The following is a 12,002-nucleotide window of genomic DNA, read 5'->3' on the forward strand; positions in this document are numbered from 1 at the left end:
ACATCACCACTGTGTCCGTTATGTATTTAAAGAGTTTTCATGTTGACCCGATGTAATTTGCTCGTGTTTGCAAGCTTGACAGATCGGGGATTATCGCAGCACAACTGATGGTGTATTGATAACCATCTTGTGAAGATGTGAAGGCATAATACGTATTGGTTGTATTGTCATCTATATATCTGTTAACAATAAAACAAATTTTGATGGCAAGCCGAGATAAGTAAAACGCAACACAGTTAGCGAGTTGGCGTCACTTTTTTTATTCATAGTTTTCAATGAATAATGAACCTATGTTTGAATACTGTTGATTAACCTTTAGATCAATACATCCGTATTCGTATCCTTATACACATATGCTGGCTTTCCCAAGGCATTACTAAAGGAGTCGTAGATACTCTCCCTGGCAGTCAGTGATGTGGAGTGTCAATTCCACATAGTCAAGCTGCAGGGCGTCTAGAGACTGTAACAGACAAACGCTGTGTCGTGTTTCCCACTGTCTAAATCCTCTAAACTAGATCATTCTTCAAGGTAAGTCACACTAAATGAACAGTAATTGGTGATACATTCTGTGTCAAGCACAATTATATTTGCAAATTGATTTCTCTGTAATTATTAACGAGGTGTTGATGGGCATGCTTGTCCCCAAGGACTCTCCATTGTCATTTACTTAATGAATGGATTCATCTTAAACAAGTGCGCGCCCAGTATAAAACGGATTTCCCTTTGTCTATTTGTATTTTTTTCATTATAAGGAGGCACTTTCCCAAGGAATGTCCTTATGGATATTAAAAATACAAACATTGTCCAAAGCTCTGACAGAATATCTTTGATATATAAAATTTCTGATGCCACTGTACGTGTAAATGATAAAAGAATCGATTAAATCAATTGTTTTGAATTCTTAGGGAGGAGAAACTGTTTAACGAACAGTTTACTTATGATAGGAATTACAGTAGTCCCGTCTCTGTTAAAAATATTGCACATACATATTTGAACCACTGAATTTGAACTGAATTTGAACTGGATTTGAAACATCCAATATCGTAAATGTTATTGAGCGTGGTCTCTATGGTTTGATATATGTTATTGAGAGTGGTCTCTATGTTTGATATATGTTATTGAGCGTGGTCTCTATGGTTTGATATATGTTTTTGAGCGTGGTCTCTATGGTTTGATATATGTTATTGAGTGTGGTCTCTATGGTTTGATATATGTTATTGAGTGTGGTCTCTATGGTTTGATAAATGTTATTGAGCGTGGTCTCTATGATTTGATATATGTTATTGAGTGTGGTCTCCATGGTTTGATATATGTTAATGAATGTGGTCTCTATGGTTTGATATATGTTATTAAGTGTGGTCTCTATGGTTTGATATATGTTACTGAGTGTGGGCTCTATGGTTTGATATATGTTATTGAGTGTCTCTATGGTTTGATATATGTTATTGAGCGTGTTCTCTATGGTTTGATATATGTTATTGAGCATGGTCTCTATGGTTTGATATATGTTATTGAGAGTGGTCTCTATGGTTTGATATATGTTATTAAGTGTGGTCTCTATGGTTTGATATATGTTATTGAGCGTGTTCTCTATGGTTTGATATATGTTATTGAGCATGGTCTCTATGGTTTGATATATGTTATTGAGTGTGGTATCTATGGTTTGATATATGTTATTGAGTGTCTCTATGGTTTGATATATGTTATTGAGAGTGGGCTCTATGGTTTGATATATGTTATTGAGCGTGGTTTCTATGGTTTGATATATGTTACTGAGTGTGGTCTCTATGGTTGATATATGTTACTTAGTGTGGTCTCTATGGTTTGATATATGTTATTAAGTGTGGTCTCTATGGTTTGATATATGTTACGTAGTGTGGTCTCTATGGTTTGATATATGTTACGTAGTGTGGTCTCTATGGTTTGATATATGTTAATTAGTGTGGTCTCTATGGTTTGATATATGTTAGGGGAGAGTGGTCTCTATGGTTTGATATATGTTATTGAGAGTGGTCTCTATGGTTTGATATATGTTATTAAGTGTGGTCTCTATGGTTTGATATATGTTATTGAGTATGGTCTCTATGGTTTAATATATGTTTTTGAGCGTGGTCTTTATGTTATTGAGTGTGGTCTCTATGGTTTAATATATGTTTTTGAGCGTGGTCTCTATGGTTTGATATATGTTTTTAAGTGTGGTCTCTATGGTTTGATATATGTTACGTAGTGTGGTCTCTATGGTTTGATATATGTTATTAAGTGTGGTCTCTATGGTTTGATATATGTTAGGGGAGAGTGGTCTCTATGGTTTGATATATGTTATTAAGTGTGGTCTCTATGGTTTGATATATGTTACGTAGTGTGGTCTCTATGGTTTGATATATGTTAGGGGAGAGTGGTCTCTATGGTTTGATATATGTTATTAAGTGTGGTCTCTATGGTTTGATATATGTTAATTAGTGTGGTCTCTATGGTTTGATATATGTTATTAAGTGTGGTCTCTATGGTTTGATATATGTTAATTGAGAGTGGTCTCTATGGTTTGATATATGTTATTAAGTGTGGTCTCTATGGTTTGATATATGTTATTAAGTGTGGTCTCTATGGTTTGATATATGTTATTAAGTGTGGTCTCTATGGTTTGATATATGTTACTGAGTGTGGTCTCTATGGTTTGATATATGTTACTTAGTGTGGTCTCTATGGTTTGATATATGTTATTGAGCGTGGTCTCTATGGTTTGATATATGTTATTGAGCGTGGTCTCTATGGTTTGATATATGTGGGGGAGTGTGGTCTCTATGGTTTGATATATGTTATTGAGCGTGGTCTCTATGGTTTGATATATGTTATTGAGTGTGGTCTCCATGGTTTGATATATGTTATTGGGCGTGGTCTCTATAATTTGATATATGTTACTGAGTGTGGTCTCTATGGTTTGATATATGTTATTGGGCGTGGCCCCTATAATTTGATATATGTTACTGAGTGTAGTCTCTATGGTTTGATATATGTTATTGGGGGTGGTCTCTATGGTTTGATTTATGTTATTGAGTGTGGTCTCTATGGTATGATATATGTTATTGAGTGTGGTCTCCATGGTTTGATATATGTTATTGAGTGTGTGGTTTGATATATGTTATTGAGCGTGGGCTCTATGGTTTGATATATGTTATTGAGGATGGTCTCTATGGTTTAATATATGTTTTTGAGCGTGGTCTTTATGTTATTGAGTGTGGTCTCTATGGTTTGATTTATGTTATTGAGCGTGGTCTCTATGGTTTGATAAATGTTATTGAGCGTGGTCTCTATGATTTGATATATGTTATTGAGCGTGGTCTCAATGGTTTGATAAATGTTATTGAGCGTGGTCTCTATGGTTTGATATATTTTATTGAGTGTGGTCTCTATGGTTTAATATATGTTTTTGAGCGTGGTCTCTATGGTTTGATATATTTTATTGAGCGTGGTCTCTATGATTTGATATATGTTATTGAGCGTGGTCTCCATGGTTTGATATATGTTATTGAGTGTGTGGTTTGATATATGTTATTGAGCGTGGTCTCTATGGTTTAATATATGTTTTTGAGCGTGGTCTCTATGGTTTGATATATGCTATTGAGAGTGGTCTCTATGGTTTAATATATGTTTTTGAGCGTGGTCTCTATGGTTTGATATATGTTACTGAGTGTGGTCTCTATGTTTGATATATGTTATTGAGCGTGGTCTCTATGATTTGATATATGTTATTGAGTGTGGTCTCTATGGTTTGATTTATGTTATTGAGCGTGGTCTCTATGGTTTGATATATGTTATTGAGCGTGGTATCTATGGTTTGGTATATGTTTGTGTAACAAAAAGACAATTACGACTCCAACTGAGATATATGTTATTGAGCGTGGTCTCTATGGTTTAATATATGTTTTTGAGCGTGGTCTCTATGGTTTGATATATGTTATTGAGCGTGGTATCTATGGTTTGATATATGTTTGTGTAACAAAAAGACAATTACGACTCCAACTGAAAGTACGGAAGTGAGCTAAAGAGAAAATCAATGTTTATATAATCATTTTAACCTCCCTGAACTTTTTACATTTGACTTTTATTATTATTTGATAGAAACATGAAATTAACATGTAGAACAATTCAAAATATATTGTGATTGAAAAGAATAACGGTTGCTTTAAACCAAGTTTGCTTATCATTTTAATAAATCAAAACTTACTGTTTAAACAAATTAATGTATCGTTAGTTTTTTAATTAACCTCAGTTACTCAATGCTTTAGAAACTTATTCAAAATACTTATCTTATCTTACTTAGTTTGTATTACTTCTACGAGAGCAAATATCTATAAGATTGGTAATTATGTCGTTAATTTTCAGATTATTTCAAACATCTGAACAAATTGGACTTATGTGTTTTTTCCGTTATAAGAACAGAATCGACAAGAAAACGTCTGCAGTACATCAAACTAATAACGACGATGCACCCATCTTTCCTGATTGTAGTAACAAGCTTCCTGTTTAACTTTCCAGTTTCAGGTATGTAGGAAAGAGACTATGAATTCACTTACCCATAATACCCAACAGAGCGTATCGTTTGTTACCAGTGACGTATCTGGCGTGTTTTAAGTGACCAGTGCTTCTGTTGACCAGTGACGTATATGTAAAAAGAAAAATGTTGTCACTCATCCCTGTTACAATCTAGAACGTGACTTTGTGACCAGTAAATTATCTTGAAGCCAGTCATGGGCCCGAACAGAACATGACTTTTGTAACCAGTTTCAGATCTTGAAGCCATCCCTTGCAGAATATGACTATTTTAAGCAGTTACATATCTAGAAACCGACCCAGTTAACCACCAAATGTGACTTTCGACCAGTTACTTATCTTGAATTCATCTCTGTTATCAACCAGAGTATGACTTTGTGACCAGAAACATATCTTGAAGCCATCCCTGTTCCCCACCAGAACATGTCTTTTGTGACCAGTGACTTATCTCGAAGCCATCCCTGTTCCCCACTAGAACATTATTGTTTCCCACCAGAACATGACTCTTATGACCAGTGACTTATATCGACACCATCCCTGTTCCCCACTATAATAGTATTGATTTCCACCGGAACATGACTCTTGTGACCCGTGACTTATCTCGAAGCCATCCCTGTTCCCCACTAGAACATTATTGTTTCCCACCATAACATGACTCTTGTGACCAGTGACTTATATCGAAACCATCCCTGTTCCCCACTATAATATTATTGATTTCCACCGGAACATGACTCTTGTGACCCGTGACTTATCTCGAAGCCATCCCTGTTCCCCACTAGAACATTATTGTTTCCCACCATAACATGACTCTTGTGACCAGTGGTTTATCTCGAAGCCATCCATGTTCTCCACTAGAACATTATTGTTTCCCACCAGAACATGACTCTTGTGACCAGTGACTTATCTCGAAGCCATCCCTGTTCCCCACTAGAACATTATTGTTTCCCACCAGAACATGACTCTTGTGACTTATCTTAAAGCCATCCTTGTTCCCCACTAGAACATTATTGTTTCCCACCAGAACATGACTCTTGTGACCAGTGACTTATCTCGAAGCCATCCCTGTTCCCCATTAGAATATATTATTTCCCACCAGAACATGACTCTTGTGACCAGTGACTTATCTTAAAGCCATCCCTGTTCCCCACTAGAACATTATTGTTTCGTCACCAGAACATGACTCTTGTGACCAGTGACTTATCTAAAAGCAATAAAAAAAACACCCACCAGAACATGCCTTTTTATGATCAGTAACGTTATTTGAAGCCATCCCAGTTACCAACAAGAAGATGACTTTTGTGGCTAGTAGATTATCTCGACGCCATCTATGGTCTTCAAGTTAACATGTCTTTTGTGACCAGCAACTTATCTTGAAGACATCCTTGTTCCGCACCAAAACAAGATGTTTATGACCAGAAACTGATCTTGAAGCCAGCCCTTGTCTAAACAAGAACACGACCTTCAATGGCAAGTAACTGATCTTGAAGACATCCCTGTTCCCCACCAGAAAATGGCAGTTGAGACTAGTAACTGATCTTGAAGCCATCCCTGTTTCCTGCCAAACATGACCAGTAGCTTTTCGTGAAGATATCCAAGTAACTTAACAGAACGCGTGTCTATAGCTGCCTTGTTTCAATAGACGAGACAATGATGATAAGATTTTAGATTCTATTTTAGCTCTGTATTTTAAAATGATATAATATTTTTTGGAAGATTTTAATCACAAATCTTCATTAAAGAACATAAAACGGAACAAGTATTATCCTTGTGTTGATCATGCATATATCAAATTTAAACATTGGATGTTTTCTCCTTTTCTCATAGAGACGGACAAGATGTGGTGTTCTGAATACCTTCTGTCTGGTTTTTCTGGTGTTCCGAACGAAGCGTTTACGGCATCTAGTTCCTTTTCGGGACAAGACGACTTTAGTCCTGATAATGCTCGACTGTATTTTGAAAGACCCAATCTCGACAGCAGTTCTGGATGGTGTACCAATCACATAAACGAGGAATCCTATATACAAGTAAACTAGTTTTAACAATTTGCGTATTGGATGTAATGTAACACTTGGTGTAAATAGCTTACCATCTGCTATTAGAAAGTCAAATACCCTGGCCAAATTCAAGAGGGACATCAAAACTCACCACTTCACGTCAGCATTTTAGAATCTTTGCAAAGACGTCATGTAAATACCACCCTTTCATTTGTTCAATTATGTGCACATTGCTTGCTTAAATGTATAAAAGTCATTTGTTTTTTGTTTTCACAATTATAATCATTACTATTATCCATATGTTGTAAAGCGCTTTAGAGTAATTTTACAAATGATATAGGGCGCTATATAAATGCTGTATACTATTATTATTATTATTATTATATTCAATAATTGACAAAATGATTGGACCGAAACAATCAAGTATATTTGCACTTAATGAACAAATTCCATGAACCGAAACATGCAATTATAACTAATGACATATAAACCGATATTTTCTTTGTATTTTGCCAGTATATACAAGTATTGATTATAATATGCACAACGTCAATAAGCCAAAAAATACCGTAATAATTAGTAATTTGCCTTCTCAATTACTCGTGATATACACTAGTATTGGCAAATTCGACGAACCAAAACGAGATAAGCATCAACTTTTTAGCTTCAATTACAATTATGCCATGCAATGGTCGATAGATAAAAATCGAATAGTTATCCTTATATTTCATCTTGGTGTCCTGTTTTCACAAAACTCTGCAACGAATTAGTTCATAACCATATATCTGAGTATCCACTTGTCTTTTTTGGAAAGAAAAGACCTCATGAAAATAAAAATAAAACATTCCTAGTTTGTAATGAGGTCCGTTTTTCTATTTAAAACGAGTGTTTGGAAAGAATTATTACAGTGTTTCTTTTTTCATAAATATATAAAAAGTTTTCATACACATATTTTTATAGAATAGTAGAAGAGGGTGGATTAAATACATACTCATCTTAAAAAACAGAATACGATAATTCAAAAATGGAATTTCATTGAAAGACTAATAAATGTTAATATGTCATTGGTGATATAAACAAAACATGTTAATCAATTTAAAAGATCTTTAAGATGTAAAGATATGATATATTGGTCTTATAGAAGGAGTGTATAGTGTATATATATGTTATCTCAATAAACTGTGTGTAGAGAACATATGGAAAGTGGCATTAAGTTGTATTGAAGTAGTACTGTGGCTTCATTTATTATGTTAAATTAATTGTGACATCAAAAACATTGAATTGAAAATTAGTTTTCATGGTTATATAGCAAGTCAAGTTCTGTTTCCATACATGAAATGTTTTAGGGTTTACAGACCATGACGAGGAAACACATTGTTTTCTGACATAACCATAGGAAAATTATTTGGATCTTCTCAACATTATTTATATGGACTTTTATACAGGTAGAATTTGAAACCGAAGCGACAGTAGATTCCGTGTCAATACAAGGTCGTGGTGACTATTCACAATGGGTGAAGACATTCTACCTATTATACAGTATGGACAATGTTACCTGGACAAGGGTGATGTCCTCGGACAACAACCCTGAGGTAATGTAGAATTCGGAGAATGTAACTGATGACAAATTATTGCTCCGCTTAAATAGACAACATGTGCCTTTTTCTGCTGACTTAATATCGTTAAATCAGTTATATTGTTATAATAACACTTTCTTATACACATATTAGTAATTTATTTTATCATAACACTATTATAACATCATATTACAGTTATATTTGTTATCATAACACTATCATATACCCATATCACTAATTGTTGGTATCATAATATTGTTATTAACATATTAAGCGATGGTTGTTGTTATACCAATATCGTTCACACATATAATTTGATTACAGTTGTTTACTGGCAATACGGACCGCAACACTGTTGTTAGACGTATCATCAATCCCCACATCACAGCCAAGTACTTCCGGGTCAATGCTAGGACGTGGCTAAGTCGTCCTTGTCTAAGGTTTGACCTTGGCGGATGTAAACCTATGGGTAATATATTTCTTTTTTATTAGCAAATTTGTTATGTATAATTATATTTATTAAATAATGAAAAATAAACTCAATTGATACAGATTATTTCAAAATGCGCTTTAGTGGGAAATTCTTTCACCTGCTGTTATATCTTTGGCTTCCTGATTTGCGTCAGGCAATTTAATGTTATAATAAGAAGAAAATTGTGTGGTGAATAATAGTACGGGCTTTTGAAAAGATTCTTGTTTCACAACCAATAAATGTTTCTATGTGACGTTTCGATAACTAGTACGGTATGTACTCTGTCATCTTCATCAGACAAATGACCAGTGAAACGTATATAAACAAAGTAAAATGTGTACGAGTTATCCACAAGTCAATATCGATTCGGCTACGATGTAAGCGGATGTACAATTAGTTGTTATATATGTACCGAAATGACTCGATTCAGCTACGCTCTGTTTAATACTTGGTCATAGATGTACGAGAGTATGTGAGCCCCCTCATCTCGATTTAGAACTGACCTACTTCGGCTTATCCAGATGGCTTTCTATATTTGTCGCTTGAACAGATTGCTCTCTCTGTCCAATACTTTGGAGTTATCCCAGTCAATCACATTATTTTTATGTATGGCATGATCTGTGATTGCCGATTTATTTATCTGGTTCTCCGACTGCTTCCTTTCTGATTTGGTGAAGTTATTTCCTTCTTGGGTTTCCTTCTCTCCGGTGTTTACAAAGGCGGACCCCAAATCGCCTTCCAGTCTCTCCAATATACGATGCGTCACAGGTTGCATCCGATTTAGTATACGCATTCTGTGACGTTTTCTTTAGGTGTTTTATCCTTATGGTGTACTAGGATATTACGAAGCGTCTTGTGGGGTTTCATGACTGTTGCTATGCCATGATCGCGATATACACTCTTGATGGTTTCGGATATACCTTTTATATACGGGATGACCACCTGACCTTGGGTTTTGTTCTTATCCTTGATTGACCTTTTCTTGTTCTTCCCATCAATGACCAAGTATTAAACAAAGCGTTGCTGATTCGACGAGTCATTTCGGTACATATATAACAACTTATTGTACATAGGCTTACAGTGTAGCCGAACCACATCGATTTGTTGACAGGACAACTCGTACACATTTTTCACATTTGTGTACATACGCTTCACTGTTCATTTGTCTGATGAAGGTGACAGAGTACATATACCGTACTAGTCATCGAAACGTCACTTAGAAACAATTATTGGTTGTGTACACTGTAACAAGAACTTTTTCAAAATCCATACTTACCAACATGAAGAAAATGTTTAGAAATTATACGTGCTATTGTAAGTGACAGTTGCATTGATAAAACTTCACTGAGTATCCTCATCTAAGCTTACTCTATATTTTATTTGATCAACGATGGCTTCCAAAGCACAGTCGGATCTAGACACTGGCCTTGTGGTTTCCCAATTTCTTGATGGGTTTCTAATTGAGTAAAATATGTCTATAATTTGATTTTAAATTTTCAGTTTGTTACGTATTCTAAAGCCCTAGAAACCACTTTGGATCCGCTACTACCAATCAAATCCTGATCTCGCGAAACCATCCTTTTTTTCCGTTTATCTTTGCTTTGCATAAATCTCAAAACAAATTGTTTCCTTTTGCGAGATATTCATGTTACCCTTCTCCATTTAAAATTAAAAACAGAAAATACAAGTTATATTGAGATAGCGGTATTACATGTTTTTTCTATGTATATGTTGATTACAGTGTTGAGTCGATTCGCCCTAGCCTCCCTACGATCTATGTCGACCTTGGGTCAGCCCATCAGCCTACAGCCACCTGACCCCTCCGCCCATCACTGTGGTATCGCCTGTCACAGACAGACTGGCTGTGTGTCCTTCAGGTTCGACGCGACGACCCAAAATTGTCACGGATATACCTCAATCAGGAAAACGTCTTACTCTAGACATGAAATTCCTTACTACTACAACACAGGTAACTCATTTTGCTGTGTATTATACAATCTACAAACTGGCAATTGTTGCCTCGTACCTTCTCGTTGCACTATCAGCCGTAAGTATGTAAATAATCCTCTGGAAAGAATACTTTGAAACAAATAATCAAAAGTGGGAACGTTGAACCCTCAATAAGAAGAAAATCAAATACAGCCCTTTTTATGAATTGTTTTGTTTATACTTCTCCTGGATAATACTCATTCATATTTGTCAAATGTAATATCTGTCGAATTTTTATTCAATATTTTAGTCATTGTTGATCATTCTCTTATTACCGTTGGTGAAGTGTACAATCGGGGATACAAGCATGTCGATGCTGGAAACTTCTCCTACAAAGTGATTGAGCTGAGAAAGAACCAAGTCAATGCCTCAGAGTCGTGTGTCTCCCAGGATGCCTGGCTGGTGAAGGTTGAAACACTGGACCGTCTAACTATCCTACAAACTGAAATACAAGAAAACAACATTTTAAGTAAGAACTTATGAATCTTTTGGAATATTTCATGGAAGTACACTTCAGAACAGCATGAATAATAACATAAATGTTTTTGATTTTTGTCCTTCATCACCTCTCACTCGAACAATTAATGTTCATGTCAGATGAGGGCGTGTTGCCAATGATTTTGTCAATTTCAGCTCGATTGCCTCATCAAAACAAGATAATACGACATATAAACAAAACACAAGCAAAGCATACAGCATAATCAAATTATTATTCTTTACGAGTGATTGCTGTACGTAAAGCCCATCCCTGAGCCCGAAGCTGTCAAAATTTACGTCATAAAGACTTCAAACGCAGTTTAATCAAGAAAGTAGGTGTATCTTTCAATACGGGCGATCAATATCCCTCTCCTATGAAAGGTAAAGCCAATCCTCTTCGATGGGGTTTTGAAATATGTAATTATAAACACTTCTTATAAAGAATAATAGTATACACAACGATTCGTTTATTTATTATTGTAGAACAAGATTTTCGATTCTACGTCTCCGGACAGTACACAACGCAGTGGCAGGACAGTGATGGTTACGTCATCGACTCAACACTGTGGTCACCTCCGAACCCTGACCCCGCACAAGGTCACTGTGTCATGTTGACACAGAGCGGTCTATCCAGTGTCAACTGCACGCTGCCGCTGTTTTTTATATGTGGATATTAGAAAATGGAGGCGCGGTATTCTAGTGGTATGACGCCGGGCTGGTGACCGAGGGTTGCGGGTTCGAGGCACGGCACGGCACGGCACGGCACGGCACGGCACGGCATTGTGTTATTTCCTTGAGCAAGATACTTTACTCCGCTTGTTCTAGTCTACTCAGCTATAAATGAGTACGTGGTTGGGCAGTGCTTGATTTTTTTTCTATTTCCGGCCATAGAACTCTCATTCTTTTTTTCTATTTCCGGCCGTAGAACTCTCATTCTTTTTT

The 12,002-nt window shown here is 35.9% G+C and overlaps 1 protein-coding gene across 1 annotated transcript; it reads left to right on the forward strand.

The window, feature by feature from the left end:
* Nucleotides 1-466: 466 nt before the first annotated feature.
* LOC110450039 lies at nt 467-11,764 on the forward strand. The gene is made up of 8 exons (XM_021497264.1): nt 467-528; nt 4,436-4,542; nt 6,376-6,575; nt 7,991-8,137; nt 8,447-8,591; nt 10,336-10,563; nt 10,870-11,052; nt 11,544-11,764. Exons 2-8 carry the CDS (start codon nt 4,485-4,487, stop codon nt 11,735-11,737), a joined length of 1,155 nt encoding a protein of 384 aa, XP_021352939.1. The 5' UTR covers nt 467-528; nt 4,436-4,484; the 3' UTR covers nt 11,738-11,764.
* Nucleotides 11,765-12,002: the final 238 nt, after the last annotated feature.

This window comes from Mizuhopecten yessoensis, unplaced genomic scaffold, assembly GCF_002113885.1.
Source record: "Mizuhopecten yessoensis strain PY_sf001 unplaced genomic scaffold, ASM211388v2 scaffold523, whole genome shotgun sequence".
NCBI lineage: Eukaryota > Metazoa > Mollusca > Bivalvia > Pectinida > Pectinidae > Mizuhopecten > Mizuhopecten yessoensis.

Coding starts and splice junctions, on each gene's coding strand:
- LOC110450039 (XM_021497264.1), top strand. CDS start 4,485: ATGCACCCATCTTTCCTGATTGTAGTAACAAGCTTCCTGTTTAACTTT. Junction 6,576..7,990: donor ACGAGGAATCCTATATACAA/GTAAACTAGTTT, acceptor ACTTTTATACAG/GTAGAATTTGAAACCGAAGC. Junction 10,564..10,869: donor TCCTTACTACTACAACACAG/GTAACTCATTTT, acceptor CCGTTGGTGAAG/TGTACAATCGGGGATACAAG.